We start from the raw sequence: 21,861 nt of genomic DNA, 5'->3' as shown, positions 1-21,861 counted from the left end.
ATACTACCGTCAATTTGTGAAGGGATTCTCCATGTTGGCATCTCCATTGACTAAGCTGCTTAGAAAGGATATGAAATTTCAGTGGACGGACAAATGCCAACAGAGTTTTGATGAATTGAAGAGATGTTTGACTGAGGCTCCAGTCCTGACTTTACCTACACAGGGTAAAAAATATACAGTTTATAGTGATGCTTCTCACAATGGGTTAGGCTGTGTATTGATGCAAGATCGAAATGTCATTGCCTATGCATCACGCCAGTTGAAACCGCATGAGAGGAATTATCCAACATATGATTTGGAGCTTGCAGCTATTATGTTTGCTCTTAAGATCTGGAGACACTATTTGTATGGGGAAAAGTGTTACATCTACACAGATCATAAGAGTTTGAAGTATTTGGGCACCCAGAAAGAGTTGAATTTGAGACAGAGGAAATGGTTAGAGTTGATAAAAGATTATGATTGTCTGATAGACTATCAGCCAGGGAAAGCTAATTTTGTGGCTGATGCCTTAAGTCGCAAGACTATGGCAAGTCTACGAGTTACTCCTTTGTCTTTGGCGCATGAGTTAAGATCATTGCATGCCAGCTTAGAGATTGATGATGATGGGCAGACAGCAGTTGCATGGCATGTACAGCCAGTGTTGATTGATCAGATTAGAATGGCTGCTCAGGATAATCAGAGATATCAAAAGCTGTTGGAAGAAGTCCAGCAGGGCAAGAAACCAGAATTCTCAATCAGAGATGATGATCTACTGCTACACCATGGCAGAATATGTGTTCCTAATAATGTTGATTTGAGGCAGATCATTTTGAAGGAAGCACATGAGTCTCCTTTTGCCATGCACCCTGGTGGCACGAAAATGTATAGAGGGCTAAAGGAGCATTACTAGTGGATGGGTTTAAAAAGAGATGTGACAGAGTTTGTATCCAAATGCCTAACTTGTTAGCAAGTAAAGGCAGAGCATCAAGTACCCACTGGGTATTACATCCACTACCAATACCAGAATAGAAATGGGAGAGAATAATGATGGATTTTATGATGGGACTTCCGAGGACACAGAAGAGTCATGATACAGTTTGGGTCATTGTTGACAGACTGACTAAATCTGCTCATTTTCTGCCAGTTCGGATGGACTACAGTTTAGACAGATTGGCCAGGTTGTACATCGATGAGATTGTGAGACTTCATGGAGTGCCAGTATCCATTGTGTTAGATAGAGATCCTAGGTTCACTTCTAGATTCTGGGGTAGTCTTCAGAGAGCCCTAGGAACTATATTGAACTTCAGTACTGCATTCCACCCACAGACAAATGGCCAGTCTGAGAGGGTAATTCAGATCTTGGAGGATATGCTACGGGCTTGTGTGATTGAATTTGAGGGCAGTTGGGATACACACTTGCCTTTGATTGAGTTTGCTTACAACAATAGCTATCAATCAAGCATTGGGATGCCTCCATATGAAGCTTTGTATGGCAGAAAATGTAAAACTCCGTTGTGTTGGGATGATGTGGGTGAAAGAAAGATGATTGGACCCGAAATTGTTCAGCAGACTGAAAAGAAAATCAGGGTGATCAGAGATCGACTTAAAACTGCATCAGACCGTCAGAAGTCCTACATTGATTTAAAGAGAAGAGATATTGAGTATGCAGTGGGTGAGAAAGTATTCCTTAAGGTTTCTCCTTGGAAGAGAATCATGAGATTCGGCAGAAAGGGGAAACTGAGTCCTCGTTGTAACAGCCCTATTTGTGTAGCCTGGTATATTTCACTGTTCCGGTGACCGGTGTCGGTCTGGACAATTAAGGGGATTAGAACCATACTTAAGACAATTAAATAAGCCATAAACACAAATAATTAGTAATTGCCAATTAGTTAAGTATAAATAAGAAAAACAGAACATAAGAAGTTAAACGAGCCGAGAGTCACAACGATGGGTGACCGTCTCGGGAACGACTGCGAAGTCATTTTAAACTCAAATTTCGAACTGTAAAAAGTGACGCTGCGGTCCTTAGGACCCTCATGAACACAGTGGAAAAGAGAAAATCACGAAAAAGAACTGTTAAGCCAGTCAAATAATTAGGTCAGGGAGCCGAAAGAAATATGGAATTATTTGCAAACCGGGTTGAACCGGCGAAGGGCAATTTGGTCAATTAACCCCGAGAGCTGACTCCTGACCTAACTGTCAAATAAAATCGGAGAAAAGAAAATTTCGGAATCGAGAATTAAATTAAAGAACTAATAGAAAAAAAAAAAGAAGAGAAAATGAAAAAGTTAAAAAGGTGTAGGAAGATGACATCATGCATGATATCATGCATGATGCCATAAGTCATATAATTAATAAATTAATTAAATGGATTAATTGTTGTCTTCCATAAGGATAAAAACATAAAAGAAAAGAAAAAAAAATCATTCTTCTTCTTCAAAAACGTGCATCTCTCCTCTCTTTCTCTTTTCTCCTTAGTTTCCTCCATAGCCATGAAATTCAAGCTTTCAAAGCTTGAATCAACCCCATAAACTCCCCAAAAATTCCACTAAATTATGATTAAGCTTTGTTTGGGCTACTAGAAGAGGAGATTGAAGAAGCAAGAAAGAAGAAAAAAGGGAAGAAAATTAGTGATTGAAAATTCAAGGAAAGGTTAGTAAGCTAAACTTGAAATTTCTAGTTGAATTAATTGTGTTTATAGTTTAATTAATTAGAATTATGCTTAAAATGAAAAGAAATTAATTATTGGAGGATTAAAGCAAAACTCATCTAGCTAGGGTTTTGATGTGTGTGCATGAATTTGATGGACTTAAAGGTGTATATGAGCTTGATAGAGTTAAAGAAGCATGTATATAGGCATTGAATTGGTTAAATGAAACAACTTAGTGAGTTAGGGTTTTAGGACTTAGGGTTTGTGAACCAAAAATGTAAGAAATGAGTAAATGGCATGTTTGACCTATTGTGAAGTGAAAAATGGTCAATAATGACCAAAAGAGATGTGTGGGAATTGTTAGAATGGAAGTCAAATTCGTAGGGTAAATGGTCATGCTGCTGGCAGCATGACCAAGCCAACTTTGAAGGACCAAAACGGAAATTTTACAAGTCCAATTGATATTCCACCAATTGGGGATGAAAATAGACATAAAATGACACAATTTTCATTAAGGAACCATGCCCAAAAAACTGACCAAAACCTAGTGAACCAATGGACCAAAGTTGAGTAAGAGCAGTCTACCACTGCACAAACTGACCAAATGAACAGTTTCATTTGGTCATAACTCGAGCTAGGCAAGTCAAAATGATCTGAAATTTTACCAGTAATTAGATAAGATATAGATCTAAAACTTTCATGAAGAACACCAATCCAAATTATGCCAATAACCTAATCAAATTATTGAGCAAAGTTGAGTTACTGAACCTGCAAAACTGCAGATTTCCATTTGAACAGTAAAGTTCCAATGGCTATAACTCTCTTTAGAAAACTCCGATTTAGGCGATTCTTGAACCGATGGAAACCTAAGACATAGTAGAACATTTCGTATGAAGGAAATTAGATCAAATTATGGACTTAACTTGATCAAATTACTGAACGAAGTTGGATCAAAAATCTGCCAGAACCAAAATACCAGTATGAGCGATTGCGTGAACGATAATTGTATTTTGGCTATAACTTGAGCTACAAAACTCTGATTGAGGTGATCCAAAAATGAGAATACACTTAAGACAATAAGGAACATTTTCTATGAAGGAAGTTTTGCCAAATTCCAACAGTAGATTGACCAATGGAATAGTGCAACTTCGGAGCACCAAAACCGAAAATTGGCAATTTTGCCAAAATGACTTAAGCTTTGAGAAAATGACCAAAACCAACAAGTTTAATGGCCAAAATGTGGTATGTGGGTGAAGTTGGAGTTCTCATACCTATTAAGCCTTAAAAAGTCAACAATTTGACTTGAATAGTATAGTGAATAGTAACCCGAAACACAAAATTTCAAGAACGTCAAATTTAGCACGTTAGAGCTAGGTAAAAGTGAAGTTAAATTTATTTTTGGATTTATGTTAAATTATGGTACTGAAACACTATAAAATTGTGTGTTTCAGTGGAAAAGAATATCGGGACAGAACCCGAGGAGTCGAGTCAAGGCCAACAGGCGACTCATTTGAGGTTTGTGCACAACTAAATCTTTTATTGTTTTTCAATTCCAAATTGATTTGAAATAAATTTATTATATGATTCATGATTTTTGTTGTGTTGAGAATTTTAACTTATTGAATGAAATTGTATAATTTGAATATAAATTTTCTTATGCATTTAAGGATTTATTGCATTGCTTTGATGATTGTAAATATTAAGTTTGATGTGTTGCCAACCTTGAACATGAATTTATGATGATTAAATATGCTGATGATTTGTAAACACTTTGTAAATAAAAATTGTTTTGAATATGATTTGAAACCACAGTTGACATGACAAAATATGTTGTGAATTCTCATTAGCTTGTCTAGTGAGATAACTCCTCCACTTGATGGGGCGAGTTTCTTCCTCTCTGGCTTGCCAGTTGGGGAATGATGTGAATGAGTACTCATATATACTAGCTAGTCTCTGTTTCTCCCTTTTAGCCTCGGTTATTGGGAGAATGTGAAATGTCGTGGTGTACAACACGGCATCTATTCGAATTTTGGGTCATGAGTTCGACTGTGTGTATTGTTGGCAACGCCCTTTAAATTATGCATAATTTGATAAATTGTGATTGAAATAAATAATTTGTTAATGATTCAAAAATTTTTGCATTGTCTCGGAATTTAAAAGAAATGTAAATAAATAGTTACTATTTGATCAAAATGTTATTCGAATGAGTAATTTACATGAATGAAAATGTTGATTTCTGAAGGTCATGGATTTTGAAGAATTTAGAAATTTAAAAATTCTATTTGTTATGAATTGTCAAGCATAAATTGTATTAAGTTTTAAATTATTAGTTTGTGCACCACTGAGTTCACCACTCAGCGATAGCTTGTTATGCTGTCGCAGATATAGAGACTAGAGGAATAGCAGATTGAGCTGCTGAGGACAGGGGAGCTACCTGCTAGAAGTTATCGAGTATAATTTATACCCTGACTGTAAATATTCATTTTGATGTATGTATTGCACGTAATTGTATGGACATGCAAAATCGGTCTTGAGCAGCTTGTATAGAGTTTGTATAAAGTTATAATAAATTTTAGTTTGGATTTTCTTAATGTAAATTTCTTGTAATGATGTATCTAAATTGTTTTGTTTCTAATGAAATATGAATGATATTGATTGATAATATTTTGAGAATTATTGAACTTGTGAATTTGAGAAATTGGTTGAGATTGAGTATGAATTTGAAGTAGTTGTTGAGAAATTTTTTTTTTGAAGTGCTTTTTACAGGTATTTGAAAAACTAGTTTCTCAAAATACAGACAGAACTCTGTCAAAATTTTTATAAAATTTGCGGTGAAATAAAATGGGCCAAAATTTCCAACTAGCTTTCCACTTAATTACATGTTTTAAATACCTATTAGAAAATGCTCACCACTTGTCAAAAGAAAAAAATTGTTTAAAATCCCTTGTAGGGTACTTAATGAGTTATTGGTAGGTGAAGTTCGGTAGTTCATTAGGTATTCTACGGGATCATGTTATGCCTTACAGAGGGGTAAGGTGTGACACTCGTTTTATTGGGCCATATGAGGTTTTGGAAAGAGTGGGTCATTTTGCTTATCATTTGGCACTACCTCCAGAGTTGGAGAAGATACATAATGTCTTCCATGTGTCTATGTTGAGGAGGTATCGATCAGACCCATCTCATGTACTACCAATAGAGGAAATTGAAGTGAATCCAGACCTCACATATGAAGAAGAACCCATAGAAATTCTGGCTTATGAGGTGAAGCAACTACGGAACAAGCAGATACCGTTAGTAAAAGTGTTGTGGAACCATCATTCGGGCCAGGAGGCTACTTGGGAACGAGAGGAGGACATGAGGAGACAGTACTCACAGCTGTTCAGAGATTGATACCAGGTAAAATTTCGAGACAAAATTTATTTTAAGGGGGGGAGAATTGTAACACCCCTAATTGCATAGCCTGGTATATTTCACTGTTCCAGTGACTGGTGTCGGTCCGGACAATTAAGGGGATTAGAATCACACTTAAGACAACTAGATAAGCCATAAACATAAATAATTAATAATTATCAATTAGTTAAGTATAAATAAGAAAAACAGAACATAAGAAGTTAAACGAGCCGAGAGTCACAACGATGGGTGACCTTCTCGGGAACGACTGTGAAGTCTTTTTAAACTCAAATTTCAAACCATAAATGTGACGCCACGATCCTTAGGACCCTTATAAACACAGTGGAAAAGAGAAAATCACAAAAAAGAACTGTTAAGCCAGCCAAATAATTAGGTCAGGGAGCCAGAAGAAATATTAAATCATTTGCAAACCGGGTTGAACTGGTGAGGGGCAATTTGGTCAATTGACCCCGAGAGCTGACTCCTGACCTAACTGTCAAATAAAATTGGAGAAAAGAAAATTTCGGAGTTAGGAATTAAATTAAAGAACTAATAGAAAAATAAAAAAAAGGAAAAGAAAAGAAAAAGCTAATTACATCACTTTATGACATCAAAATGATGTCAAAATTAATTATTTTAATTCCCACACAATTTTTGACCCATTCAAATACATAAAGTAAGACTTAAAAGACATAAAAATTAAAAAAGAAAATGGTCTTCTCCTACCTTAAAAAAATCGGCAGCCATGGCTCTCCCAAATTCCACCATTGACTCCTCCATGAAAGCTTGAATACAAGCTTTTAAACACCCATTTGACCCTACCTTACCCCAAATTCTCCCATAAAAACTTGATTTAATCACTTGAGAAGAAGATTGGTCATCAAAGAAAGAAGAAAAGAAGAAAGAAAATTGGAGAAAAGGAGAGTTAGAAGTTGCTACACAAAGGTTAGTGATTTAAGTTGCAAATGAGTTTATTACTTGTGTTTATAACTTAGTTAACTTAGAAAAATGCTTAAAATGAAATAAAAATTTGTTGAGGGACCATGAATGATTTTCAGCCAGCATGTATATGGGAGTATATTTACATGGTTTGATGGATTTAATTGGGTATATAAACCTTAGTTAGTTGAATGACTATGGTTAAAGGCATGGAATCAAGTAAATGCAAAGATAGTGTGAATTAGGGTTTTGGACATTAGGGTTTAGAGACCAAAAATGTGACGAAGTGCTAAATGATGTCTTTGACATAGTTTAAGGGAAGAAATGGTCATTTGTGACCTAATTAAGTGTGTTAGAAGTGTTTAAATCAAAGCCAAATTCAGATTGGGTATGCACCATGACCAAAAGTCAACTTTGAGGGACCAAAAATGGAATTTTACAAGTCCAATTGGTATTGGACCAATTGGGACTGAAAATAGGCACTAAATGACACAATTTTCATTTAGGAAGCATGCCCAAAAAGTGACCAAAACCTAGTGAACAAACTGACCAAACTTGAAAATCTGCTGTATGAACAGTAATCGTGTTTGGGTCATAACTTGAGCTAAAAAGGTCTAAATAACCTGAAATTTTACCAGTGGTTAGATGAGATACAGAACTAAAACTTTCATGAAGAATACAAACTCAAATTATGCCATTAATCAAGTCATTTGGCCACCCCAAGTTGGTGACTCAAATCTGCCAGCACCAGAAAATTACCCAGAATTCTGGGTTGTGTCCAATCGTGCAGCCATGGTTCAAATGGCCATAACTTGAGCTACAAAACTCCAATTGGGGTGATTCAAAAAGAAGAATAAACTTAAGACATTAGGAAACATTTTCTATGAAGAAAGTTTTGCCAAATTTCAACAGTAAAGTGACCAATGGAACAGTGCAACTTAGGACTCCAAAACTGAAAATTTTCAATTTTGCCTTAAAGACTTACAATTTGAATAAACAACCAAAACCAACAAATTTAGTAACCAAAATGTGGTATGTGGGTGAAGTTGGAATTCCCATACCTATTAAGCCTTAGAAAGTCAATAATTTAACTTGAATAGTATAGTGAATAGTAACTCGAAACACAAAAATTTAAGGAACGTCGAGTTTAATACGTTAGAGCTAGGTAAAAGTGAAGTTAAATTTATTTTTGGATTTATGCTAAGTAATGGTACTGAAACACTGTAAAATTGTGTGTTTCAGTTGAAAATAATACCGGGAAAGAACCCGAGGAACCGAGTCAAGGCTAAGAGGCGACTCGCTTGAGGTTTGTGCACAACATCACTATGCTTTAAAATTCATTAATAAAGTGAATGAAATATGCATTTTACTTTTGCTTTGAATTGTTGAAAGTTTATTGTGACCTTATTTATGATGTTTTGATTTAAATTGTGAAAGTTATTGTGTATATTTGAAATGACAATGTTTAGCAAATTGTTAAGATAAGTTTTGAAACCACAGTGTCATGACCATATATTTAAACACCTCACTAGCATGACTAGTGGGGGTAATTAGTTTCGAATTTTGATTCCTTCTCTGGAGAAGTGTTGAGGTGTGCCAGTAGAAGAGGATATGAATGGATATCCATATATTTGAGCTAGCTAGCCTTGTGATGTGATTTCTCTTTAGCCTCTAGCTATTGAGATTTTATTTGTTTCGAATGGCATGATCTAACTATAGGTTTTATGAAATATTTTTTAATACTTTGAAATGAACTTGGTTTGCATTTAAAATCTCATAATTCATGATTTGTATTTAATTCTCATGTTCAGTCAAATTTTTGAATAAATGTGATTTAAGTTCTGCATAAAGATTATTTTAGTATGTTGTGCACTACTGAGTCATAATACTCAGTGATAGCTTCTATTGCTGTCGCAGATATAGAGACTAGAGGAGCAGCAGACTGAGCTGCTGAGGTGTGAGGAGCTATCATCTTAAAGTCATCGGGTATAATTTATACCATAATTGTAAATATTTCTTTTGATGTATGTATTGCATATAAAAGTATGGACATGTAAATGAGTCTTGAGCAGCTTGTACAAAGTTTGTATGAAGTTTGAAATAAAAATTTAGTTTAAATTTCCTTTGATGTAAATTTTGTAATGATGTATGTGTAAATTGTTTTGTCTCTAATGAAATAAGAGTGGAACTATTTTATTTAATTTGAATGAGATGAATTGCTAGTATTTTGAGGATTATTGAATTTTGGGAATTGAGAAATGCTGATTGTGAAATCTTGAGATTTGAGATTGATTGAGAATTTGAAGTAGTGGTTGAGAAAAATTTTTAGAAGTGCTTTTTTTCAGGTATTTGAAGAACTGTTTTCTCAAAATATAAACGGAACTCTGTCAAAATTTTTATAAAATTTGCGAAAAAATAAAATGGGCCAACAGTTTTAACTAGTTTTTAATTTTAATTAAATGTTTTAAATACTTATTAGAAAATGCTCACCACTTATCAAAAATAAGAAAATTGTTTAAAAATCCCTTGTAGGGTACTTAATGAGTTATCGGTAGGTGAAGTTCGGTAGTTCATTAGGTATTCTACGGGATCATGTTATGCCTTACAGAGGGCTAAGGTGTGACAACTTTGATTTAGCCGATTCGATCTAGACCAGTTCGATTTGGCTGGTTCAATTCAAAACATTCAAAATTTAATTTTTTTTATCTGCCCTAAGACCCAAAATGAGGCCTGAAAATTTCGAAAAAATTACAAAAACTCAAAAAAATTTATGAACTCCAAAAATATTTTCAAATTTGCCATGTGGTCTTTAACTTAATTTTTAAAAATCATTGAAATTAATTATCTTGAAAAATAAAATCCAATTTTAAAATCTCAGAAAATTTAAATTAAAATATCACAATATTTAATATATTAAAATATTAAAATTTACACATAATATAATTATTTAAAAATTTGAGACATTACAATGACGGTTGTAGCTCCCTTAAGTCCTGAGACTCGGGGTCACGGTTGACATTCTAGATTAATCCAACCTCATAATAAGGAACTTACGACTGAACCTGAGGTGGCACCCATTGAGACAAACTATTGGATAACCAATCACCCTTTTTTATTACACTTCTAAGTATAATATTTAGTCAGAAAATCAAACTGGAGTGAGACGATGCCATCTCACTAAATTAATTACCAGATTATTACGTTTGATGGTACATGAAACCACTAAGTCAACAGTGATTGTACACAAATATTTTAAAAATTTTGGTGTCGTATACTAAATACAACATTATTGCGAGCAATTCAATCCATAAAAAGACAAGTATATAGAATACGTAGTGAACGGAAAATCATAAAGAAGGAAGAAATTGAAAAAAATTGTGCCAACCAGGCGTCCAAGTTCTACCATGAGAGAAGAATGAACTCTCATTCCCCACTCAAACTCCATAGAATTAAAGTCTATTAAAGTAACTTATCAGTTAGAAGTTGTTCCTTAACCAAATAGCTGCAATTCAAAAAAAAAAAAAAAAAAAAAAAAAAAATATATATATATATATATATATATATATATATATATTTTTTTTTTTTTTTTCTTAGGAGAAACTTTTGAGGATCCCTTTTATTCTTCAAGAACAAAGAGCTCAACGACCTAAATTGGAGGCCACGATTCACAAGACAATGCTCCCAGAATAAACTTTAGCAGGAGAGAAATTAAGGTTGAACATGAAGGGAAAGAAAGGAAAGGAAAAGGAAAGTGGCCAAAATTCACTTTTTGTTCATCTATCCAAATAGAGGATGGGCTCATTGAGAAATTGGGCTTGGCTTTAGATGATGAGGCCGAAGAAGCAGTGGAGGAAATTGACTTCAATAGGGGTGATTTAACAACAACAGCCAAGGAGGGGAGATTGGCAGATCTATTTCAGCTATGGCAACGATTAGGCTGTGGATGATTCTTGGGGTTTCAAATTGAAACAAAAAATCATATTGAATCAAAGTTATTTTGATACTTTGATTTGATTCGATTCGATTTTGGTTCTTTATTAAAAATATTAATTTATAATTATATTGATATCTTACAGTTGAACATTACATATGGTTAAAATGTAAATTATATAATATATTTATTATATTATATTTTATAATATGTTTAATTCTAAATTATATATGCACTTAATAATTAATGATTATATATTTAAAAATAGCTAATATATTATATGATATATTATGTATTAATAATCTAATTCAAAACTTAAATACTGATTAAATATGACTTTTTTAAGGTTAAATATGATTCTTTTAAGGAAATAATTACATAAAATTGATTCAAAATTTGAGAATCAAAACGAAACCGTACCAAATCAAACTAGAATCGAAGAATTGAGAATCGTACTGAATTAACACTGAAACAATGAAGAATCAAACCAGAACAGCACTGAAATTTTAGTTCGATTCCGATCCTAAACAAACCTTAAATCGAACTAGAACAGCACACCCCTAACAACAACGATAGTAATGAGTTCTTTTAAATTCTTTGTTATATAAATTCTGTCTTCCTAATTAATTTATAACTTATTTTATTTAGAGTTGGATTCTAACGCATATAATGATTTTTCATTGATGATAAAATTTGGATATGATTCTGTGGTAAATCTAATGTAATTTTTAAATGAGTTTAATTGTGTGATAGTCTCTCTATGCATGGCTAGCTCTCATTTTCATGTCAAACATGACTTCATCTCAGCTTTTGTCTCCCAAATAATTATATGCAGCATGCAAGAGTACTAGAAACCATGGCATATTCCAGTGAAAATGCTTCTTCATCTCTGTTTGGTCCCTATACCTATCATGCATTTATTGTGATAAAAACATCAGACTACAAATAAAATTTTAGGCCTAAAGTAATAATAATCTAATGTATTATAATGTATGGACAAAGACTTTCACAAGCATAAGATTAGTATTTTTTTTATGTTAACACATGAATTGTAGTGATTAGTCAATCATCAATGGTGCCACTGTGTCTCATACTTAGGTTTCAATGTTTGATAATGTGATATCCACGTAGAGATTCAAAGTGATAGTCCACTGAACTCAAGACCTAAATTTAAAGGTGAGCATTACAAGTTTGCAACTAAGTCTCTGTTCAATTTCTTATAGTGTCTATATTCTTCCAGTTCTGAAATCTTATATATCCATCTTTCAGCAAAAATGATATGCACCCCAGAACAGAGAAGACTTTATACAACTGAAACTAAGGACAATTATTTTCCAAATATAGTATTCCATTTATATACAAGTTGGGGGATGATATGGACATTTCGCTGAAAGTTTCATATACAAGTTCATAATCTTCTGTAGTATATATACCAATTCTTTGATGCTTAAAATTCAAGTTGGCTTGAACTATTCTTGCATTTGCATGCTACCAGAGATTGAAATTTATGAAGTGTCACATGTGCTTAGATGCAAAAGTGCCTTAGAAGGTTAAAATGTCTCTTTTAATCATAAGCTCAACATCACATGAACAATTTTTACCAAGGAGTATAAGCTTACTATGGTGAAATTGGGAGTATCCCTCAGCATTATAACATTGATATTTGAAATTCATGAGAATCATGCCATCATTCAGCATGAGATCCACTTGTTTGTCTGTGTATCACTGTAATTGTTGTCGATTAATTCATTCTCCTTGTGATTTTTTTGTTGTTTTTCAAGATATCCAAATCCTAAGAATGTCAGAGAGCTAATTTACAAGAAGGGTTACTGAATGCTAAACAAGCAGAGAGTTCCTCTGATTGATAATACCATTATTGAACATGTATCTAATGTATCCTACTAAACCTTATGCTGCTTAAAGATTCTTATATTTGTTTGCTTGTGAGGCGTTAGGGAAGTATGGCAAATATGGCTTATGAAATTGCTAATGATGGTCCATATTCTAAGGAGATCTAGTTTTTTTTGGGGGGCCTTTTGCACTCAGCAGGCCAAAGGGAGGACTGCAGGGCAAGAAAGCATCTTACAAGGATGGAGGAGACACTAGAAATTAATCAGAAAGATGAAATAAATGATTTAATTGATAAAATGAATTGACATGTAGATAATAGGTCTTGGTACGAATTGTATTTCACCTAAGATTACCTAGATTAGAAGCATGTATCACAATTTAAAAGTTACTGCAAGTTGGATTTTGCTGCTAGTATTCATTTGGTTTAGTTCAATTTGTCCGTCACTTGTATGTTCTGGATAAGCACATAAGCACAGAATTCCGGGGAAAATAATTAGAAGAAGAAAAACTAGGGGCTAACTCTTAATCAAATGGGCTAAAAGAACTGGAAGATAATATATAAAGCTTGATCAAAACTAAGGGGAAAGGCTAGCTTTATCAAAACAAGTACCATGTGAAAAAGAAGAAGAAGCTGCCGAAAGAGAGGCGAGTCTGAAGTTCTTGAAGGGAGGAAGCCGAAGCAATAAAATGGGCAAGGTGAACAATAACTAACTAGTAATGGGCATGCTCTCTTCATCTGGATATGCACACTTGGTTGTGTTTGTTTGAGAGAATAGTTGAGAGAGTAAGGGAGCTTGATGTTGATGAAAAAGAGGAGGAGAAAGGGAAGAAGGAAACCCAAATTCTCAGTTGATTTTTTTTTAAAAGCATAATTCTCTTCATTAATATATTTAAAATTTCTAAACAATTCTACAATTCAACGTAATTTAGTTGTCTTTCTATACCCTTTATTATAAAAGGTGACAAGTAGAGGATTTCATATTCAAATTCTCCATCTGAAGAAGACAAGTTTATCTTCGTTTTCTTGGTTACCTATTGATAAGAATCAAATTCCAAAATTGAATGATTTGAGGCTGGCCCAAATTTAGTACGTCTACAGTTGTAAAGAGAAGTTGGCGAGTGCAGACAAGCTTGAAAAGCTTTTGCAGCCTTTTCATATGTTAAATATAAGACGTTAGAAGATGAGACTTCATAATAATAAATCATGGCTACAACTGTAAAGGTCCCTATAGAAAGACAAAACATTGTGTAATTATACATGATGTCAACTTGCCCTTTGCTAGATTTTCAACACTCAATGATCTTATTGCAAAGGAAATTCTTACTTAAACTCAATTTATTATGAACTCAAAATATAAACATATAGAACCTGATTTATTATAGACTCAAGACACAAGATGTAGTCCTGCATGTTTTGTGTTTTTGGTTTAGAATAAACCAGATTTAGATAAAAACTTCCCTTAAGACTAGTAAATTTTACCATATATATCTTGTGTATTAAGTTTATAGTGGACCGAGTTTAGGTAAAAAAAATCTTATTGCATTTTGACTTTTATTTCAACATAAAAGGAATTAAATTAAATTAAAATTCTTTTAATTTAATTAATTATTTCAAAGACTAATTATGTGTTAATTATAGGAATATGCCAAAATTGAATATGCATGCTTCTAAGCATTTAAGCCATTTTTTATTCTTGCAAATTAAACATAATTAACACAAGCTTTTCTTAATTTATATGCTTCCTATAAAGCTAGTAATTCACATGCCAAAAGCATAATGTATTTATATGCATAGGTCAAAGACTTAGTTTCTCCTCTTTTTAAGCTTCTTTTAAGAAGAAAATAAGGAAAAAGGAAGGAAGAGTACCTAGCTTTGATCTTCAGACTTGACAAGCTCCAAGCAATATATGAATCCCTTGGTCCATGAAATCCTCCACCACAAATCTAACCTTTTTGTCACCAATGTATTAAATTAATTGCAACTTGCTACAATTATATATATTATAATTCTCAAACGCTGGAAATTATATATTTCATTATTTATACAAGATAATGATGTTGCATAATATATTTACAATAAGCTCTGATAAAGACTCAACTCAAAATCTCACAGTTCTAGACACGATTTTAATATTAGAGAAATAAAATTCATTGTTCCTTATGTAATTTATTAATGAAGAATAATATTAGGAGCTTAACCTAAAATTATTTTAAATTGGTTTTCAATTATTCCCATGAAATTAATCTATGCTTATAATTAGATAGTATTTTTTCAATTATTTTGGTGAAATTAATTAATAGAAAATTTTTGAAAATTGTTAATCAATATTAATCTTGAAGATGTTAAAAAATTGTTAAATTGTCATGGTTAATCAAAGAAAAGAGTAAAAGGAAAATGAAGAATTAGTATTTAGTCTCTAACTATTACAATGATTTACAAATTGATTCCTCTATTTTAAAAAATAAATCTGATAGTTTGATTTCGTCAATAAAATAGTCCGCTTTTTCTACATTTGCCAGATGAAGAAAATTGAAAATCAAAGAAATACATTTTAAGCTCAGGGAGTAGAGGAATTGAGGTGGAGGGTTGGAAGCTGCTGACTGGAAGGAGAGTTGAGAGGTTAGGCCTTACAGTTAAATGCTTGAACTCTTGGTCGCCATGCATGTTTGGGTGAACAGACTTAAAGGCAAAACTTATATGGGCTTAAGATTGAAAAAGACATTGGGCCTCAGAATTTTACTGGGTTTGATTAGTTTTATTTTTTTTTTAATTAAGTAACTAAATTAAAAATTTAAAATTTTTAAAAAATATAATTGAAATTAAATTAAAAAAATAAAAAAACAATAATTTATTTTATTTTTTATTTATTTTATTTTTATTATAATTAAAATTTGTTACCCTAAAAATTAACTACCTTTAAGGAGAGCAAAAGTAAGGATTATGAAAGTTTTTCTCTCATTATACTTTGTTTGTGTATCGAAAAAATGTTTTTAATATATAGAAAATAAAATTAAATAAGTTTCTGTACTATTAACTGAGTGTCAAATAATTCAAAAATTAAAATTTTTCCAAATGAAGAAAGAACTTTTAATTAAGGCCAAATAGGCTCAATTTTTAGTAAAAAAAACTAAAATATTATCTTCTCTTATATTTTAATAATAAAATGTTAAAATAATAATTTTAATATTAAATAATTTTTATCCATAATTTTCTTTAATTTTTTAAATTTTATTTTAATTAAAAATAATAAATAAATTTTAATATTTAAAAATTAAAAAATAATAATTTATTATTAAAACAATTAATATTTTATTAGGAGAAGATTAATTTAACTTTAATTAGAAAATTTCATATTTAACTTAAAATTTAATTTTGAATCGATTGAAAATATAAAGAATTAATATTTTATATATATATGTGTGCGCGTATGCACGCACTCACAGGAGTAAAAGGACAGGAGTAAAAAGAGTTTATTATTTATTTATTGAAGTATACAAAATTAATTAATAAATTTTTTAAAACTAAAGAAATTAAAGCATAAATAACAACAATGGGTAGGAATTAAATATTAATTATAGTAAAGAAAGAAAAAGGAAGTGGCAGAATTATTTTAAAATTTAAAGAAGATTAGGTCTCAAAATCAAGTTAGGCAAGCCTTAAGCAACAGTTAGTAGCCACTATAAATAAATCTAGAAAGGTAAAAAGACGTACGTGCATGACACGTTAACCAAAGAACGTATATAAAGCACTTTGCATGGGACTAATGTTGGTGCAGCTTACAAGAAATCATGATCTTATAATGGCCTTCTAAAGCTCTCTTTTGGGACCCACGTAATTTTAGCTTTTCACTCCTTTTCATGAGACCCAAAGCAACGAAGAGGGAGATAGAGGTGGGAATGGGAGAAAGTGATCATCATCATCATCTTCTCGGTAGATTTGATTTTGCTTTGCATCAAACCAGACAGAGCATGAGCTTAATGGAAGAACCATAAAGAAAACTTTTACATTTCATCTTTTGCAATAAAAAGGAGAATCAGATACCTAATTTCCAACCCTAATTGGGCTCACAGCTTGTGAATTACATGTACATTTCATTTTGACGAAAAAGCAATTTTGACCCATTTGTAATATTGCAACTTGGAATTTTTTTTTTCTTAAAGAGAAGAAACAAAATCCTGCTGGAACTGAAACATCAAAGCCAATTCAGATTCTATCAACATGAATTAATTGGGTGGTCTAAACTCTAAAGTCTAAAGTGAATGGATTAATGGCAAGTAGTTGCTTGACAATGACATACCCCATTTGAGCCTCTTACAGCCTTTGTTAATGCATATAGATACACACATAGGACATGATGGTTCGGACATGAAAATTGACAATTATCGTGGCCACATTATTGACCCAAATGCTCCAATTAGTCAAATCAAATTTACAAGCCAAGCATGTCTTTTCATCAATTTTTTTTTCCTAATAATGTAGCAAAAAAAGGACCAATTTCTTCCCTATTTTTGGGTTTCTCAAAATATTCCTTTACATTGCATCAAAATGTTGTTTGTCAACTAATTGCAAAGGTGCATGACCCACTAATAGTAACTAGCTAGCATCAAAATAGATTCCAAGAGATTAAAAAAAAAAAAATTACAATTTTTCTAAAATTAACCACATAGGGATTACAAGTACTAGGATTGAGTGATGATCCTCTTAAAAATTTTCTGCCCTGGTGCAAGGATGGCCATGGGATCAAAATTGGCCTTGTTTTCCACAAATCTTGACCATTGATTTCCAAAGTGCCGTTTCCAGTCCTCTTGAGATTGGTAGTGAGGGAGATATAGTTTGAAATCAAAACCCTTCTTCAAGCAAAGATGGGCAATCTCTTGGTTTTGTGCCACCAATTTTTCAACACAAGGACCCTTTGAGTATGGAGGAGTGAATCGGAGCAATGCCACTATGTAGAAGATTTCCCCATCGGCTGGTATCATCACAGACGTGCGATTATCCCACCTGATTCACAATAACTTTAGCAAAATCATCTCGTGTACCAAATATTTAAGCTTTATGCATCTAATCTATTTATTATATATATATATATATATATAATTCCAATAAAATAAAGCAAGCCTACTCGAAATCCAAATCCCATCACAATTGGACATTGGATTCCAATAGGGATACGAAGAAAAACTATGGGATTGATATAATGTGACTGAACCATTGAACTGAAACCATGTGTCACATGTCGAGAACTTGGACGACTGCCATACCATCATATCTTCTTGAAACGAACTTGAACCATAAACTTTTTCAACTTTTTTTCTTGAAAAAAAAGGAAATCTTTTTAGTAAAAGACACTATATCCACCTACTTCCATTTCAACTAAGGACATCAAAGCCATGAAGATTTATCTCCTTTACATGATCTCAAGCAAAACGAATCCAAATTTTCCTTTAAAAGATTTCTACTATATTTTTCTACCCTTTTCAGGCCAACTTCTCAGCAGCTCGTGGTGGGCTTTAGACCGGGATGATTATGACCCCTTGGCATAGTGACTGTAAGGGTAATTTCGGCAAAGAGAAGGGAAAAAATCCCTCTTCCATGCTGGAGCCCGGACAAATTATGTCGTCATCGTAAGGTGGGCTGGCCAATAAATCTCCTTGTCGTTTTCTCCAACGGCATGACTGTCCCATGACACAAATACCCTCCCGTTTTGCACTTGTTATATTTACGGTTATACCCCTAGCTTAATGGTTCTAGAACACCCATACAGCCGTACCTAATACCTAATAACTTTGCCAACTCAATTAAACCAATAGGGCGCGTGAGATTATGATAATTGCCAAATGTGGGCTCCACCGTATCTTTGTCACACAGGGTACTAATTTCTCTAGAAATTTCTACGTTTTGCTTATGAGCTGACCTGACGTAAACAAGTTAATATGTACCTATACGTATATAAAATTTACGGCTTTGGTTGCCTGCTGCTGAGCGCATACAAGACTCTATGCTCCTGGCTTACCCGATCTAAAATGTTCACCAAATAAGACGATGGTGGCTCAGGGGACATGCACAAAATAGAGGTGACAAGTGGTGGTGGCCCCAAGATGACTTGTAACTAGACACGTGTTGAAACAAGAGGCTGCTAGTTCAAACCTCGTCACTTTCAGAGGACAAACCTGAGAGCCTATCTAGCCAACACGTGGATGACTGCGGAGAACAATAATAACAAACTGAATTTAAGAAGCTGGGGTCCAAGGAATGGGAAAAATACAAACTGGGGGAGTTACTTACTTGCTTCGCAGCAATGGGTAGACCAGCATGGGCCCACCGACGCCTTCTTTCAATATTTTCTTGAACACTATACGATCGAAATCAGCAATATCTCTTTTTGATACAAACATGTTGAGCCAAGGGTGAGGAGAGTCCCATATCCCATTGGCTCTAGCGCGCTCCTCCACTGGCTTCACACGCAATAGAAATTCCACGTAGGTGACGTCCACTTGGAACTTCAAATCCTCTACAAAACGCAGCCGTCCAAGCAAGCTGTTCACAACCTACACACGATAGAAACATAGTCAATCGTGGGCATTTACGTCATTTGGAAGCGGCCAAAAGGGTCATAATATACAGATGCCAGAATATGATGGCTTTTTGGCCATTTGTGGAATTGTGGGGACCAATGTTAGCAAAATCTCAATGATCAGAACTATAACATCTCCCTTCTACCAACATTACTATTTTAGCCCTCAAAACAAGTCTAGATTACGAGAGTGACCACGCTAGTAATTTCACACGTAGCATGATCAAAACAACAGTGTCAGTCTCGTAATTACGCCGCTGGTTGCACTGCCATTTCCATGCTCTCCGTGCCAGAAAATCCAATGAGAGATACATGTTACCGTATAGTCGGTTTCAAGCTGTAGCAGGTCAAGGATATAAACATTTTCTTTAATTTATTTTTACTTTTCCATTTTTACGACATCGTTTAGTTCAGGTGAATAGCCGGTGTCATTCTACAGGACGAAAATGAACCGCCCTCCGTCGCTCATGATCGTACACGTGTAATTGAATTTGGGGTATTTTGACTTTTCTGCCTCTCTGTCCGGCGGGACCCTTTTTTATGGCTGATTAAATGGTCAACATCTCTCTCTAAGTGGGTCCCACTTAGCAACCACCTAGGTCAAAACTCAGCTATCGCCGGACACGGCATGGCCCGCAGTTTCTATATGTTCTGCTATACTAGTAAAATTCTTTTTTAGTATAGTGTACGCTCTGCATTGGGTTGCAATGGGGTTGCTGTGAGACTGAATGCAGATAATAATAATAATAAGAGAAATAGTGGGATTGGTGAATTAGTTACCCTATCAACCGCTGACGGGTGGTCACTGTTTTGGTAGTGTCGAGCCAGTTCAAGGCAGTAAAGAACACAGCCAGCAGTTAGAGGAATGGCGTTCTGGTCAAACCCACGGCCTGGGTCCAACGGCACAGAAGGCCACCCATTTACGGGGTCATTACTGTTCACGAACGCGAACCCTTCAACGTAATCAAACGACACGCCCTCTGGAAGAGTGACGAGCCACTCTGCGTCCCGGGTGAAGTCTTCGAACTCGGAATACACCACCCTTATCCATCTCATCTAATCAGAATAATAATAAAATAAACAAAAAGAGAACTCCATAAGCAAACCAAAGTAACGTATCGTTAGCGTGCCTTTCATGCACTAAAAACTCGAAAAAATTCTGAGGTTAACCCAAAGAAGAAAGCACAGTGACTAGATTTTGCAAAGATCAATTAAGAGTTGAATAAGAAATGGTTACCATGTCTGGTGCTGACTGCAACTTCACCCTAGCTCTGGTAATGATGCCGAATTGACCAAGACCACCCAAGGCTCCGAAGAAGAGTTCAGAATTTTTTGTTTCGGAGCAAGTCAATATATCACCTTTTCCTGTTACCACATCTAATTCACTCACGTTTGACGATTGCGGTCCATAACGGAACGCTTGCCCACTAACGCCGGCGTTAGATAACGTCCCTCCTACGGTTAGACCCAGATAATCAGTCCACGACCTAGGAGCAAGATTGAACCCGGAAACGCATCGTTTTAGTACATCTTCCCATAATGCCCCTCCGGAGACATCAACGAAGATTTCTCCATTCATTTTCACAATCTTGAAGTGGTTTTCTTCGGTGGACCTCATGTCTATGACCAGACCACCATCGGCCATGGCCTGACCGTTGATGGAGTGGCCGTTACCCCTCGCAGCCACCGTCAGACTGGGTGACCGATACGCTGCTTTCACTGCCACAGCTATGTCATCGGCTCCGGCAGGCCTGATTATAGCCAAGGGTTTAAAAGAATACAAGCCACCAAAATCTTTACCGGCTAACCCGGTAGCCACGCAGTCTATGCTGCCTTGGACTTGGAGGTCTAGTGACTTACAAATGTTGGGGAGGTCGTCATCTTGTCTAGATTCCGTGTCGTTCTCGTGGATGAATCTCTCCAGGTATGCTATCATCATCGCCGCCGCCGCCGCCGCCGAACTGAGTTACGAGTCAAATGATCCGGTAGCCCGTCTCTCTTTGTTTCTTTCTTTTTCTCACTCTAGCTCTTTTGCTGCATAACTCTTTTGTTTGTACAGCTTTGGGTTCAGTCGCGAGTTGATGGGCTTAAATAGCGGTTGGTCTTAGATTATTTAAGGAAATTAACGTTTATTATGTTAATTAAGCAATTATTAAATATTTGGCGTCGCCCTAAATTTCTATTTCCTGTTGACATTGTAATCCTATGCGCACTCTTTGTCTGCCACTTCTATGTCACTGGAGTTTTTATTTATTACTTGTAATTTTTATTTTTAATCTGCGTTATATGTTGTCTATATTTATTATATTTATTTATAATTTAATTATTTATATATAATTTTAGAATAATTTTTATATTTTATAATTAATAAATATTAAATTTAAGAACAATTTTCTTTTAGAATAAGTCTAATAAGACAATAAAAATTAAGAAAGTTAAAGTAAAGATTTGAATTAAATTATGTAAACATCTAAAAAACACTTTTATTATATTCTAGCCATAAGAATTTAAGTAAAAATGTATTCTTGTTTATTAATAATATCTTT

At 34.1% G+C, this 21,861-nt stretch overlaps 1 protein-coding gene across 1 annotated transcript; it reads right to left on the bottom strand.

Annotated features, from left to right (window-relative positions):
- Window positions 1–17,099: 17,099 nt before the first annotated feature.
- LOC110671612 (cytokinin dehydrogenase 7) lies at window positions 17,100–21,399 on the bottom strand. Its single transcript, XM_058145860.1, has 4 exons — window positions 20,553–21,399; window positions 20,096–20,371; window positions 19,027–19,289; window positions 17,100–17,742 (listed from the first exon to the last, which is right to left on the bottom strand). Exons 1-4 carry the CDS (start codon window positions 21,252–21,254, stop codon window positions 17,421–17,423), a joined length of 1,563 nt encoding a protein of 520 aa, XP_058001843.1. The 5' UTR covers window positions 21,255–21,399; the 3' UTR covers window positions 17,100–17,420.
- Between the last annotated feature and the right edge of the window lie 462 nt (window positions 21,400–21,861).

This window comes from Hevea brasiliensis, chromosome 4 (assembly GCF_030052815.1).
Source record: "Hevea brasiliensis isolate MT/VB/25A 57/8 chromosome 4, ASM3005281v1, whole genome shotgun sequence".
NCBI lineage: Eukaryota > Viridiplantae > Streptophyta > Magnoliopsida > Malpighiales > Euphorbiaceae > Hevea > Hevea brasiliensis.
Note: the sequence above shows the minus strand (reverse complement) of the source record. Positions and strands in the feature narration are given on the sequence as shown.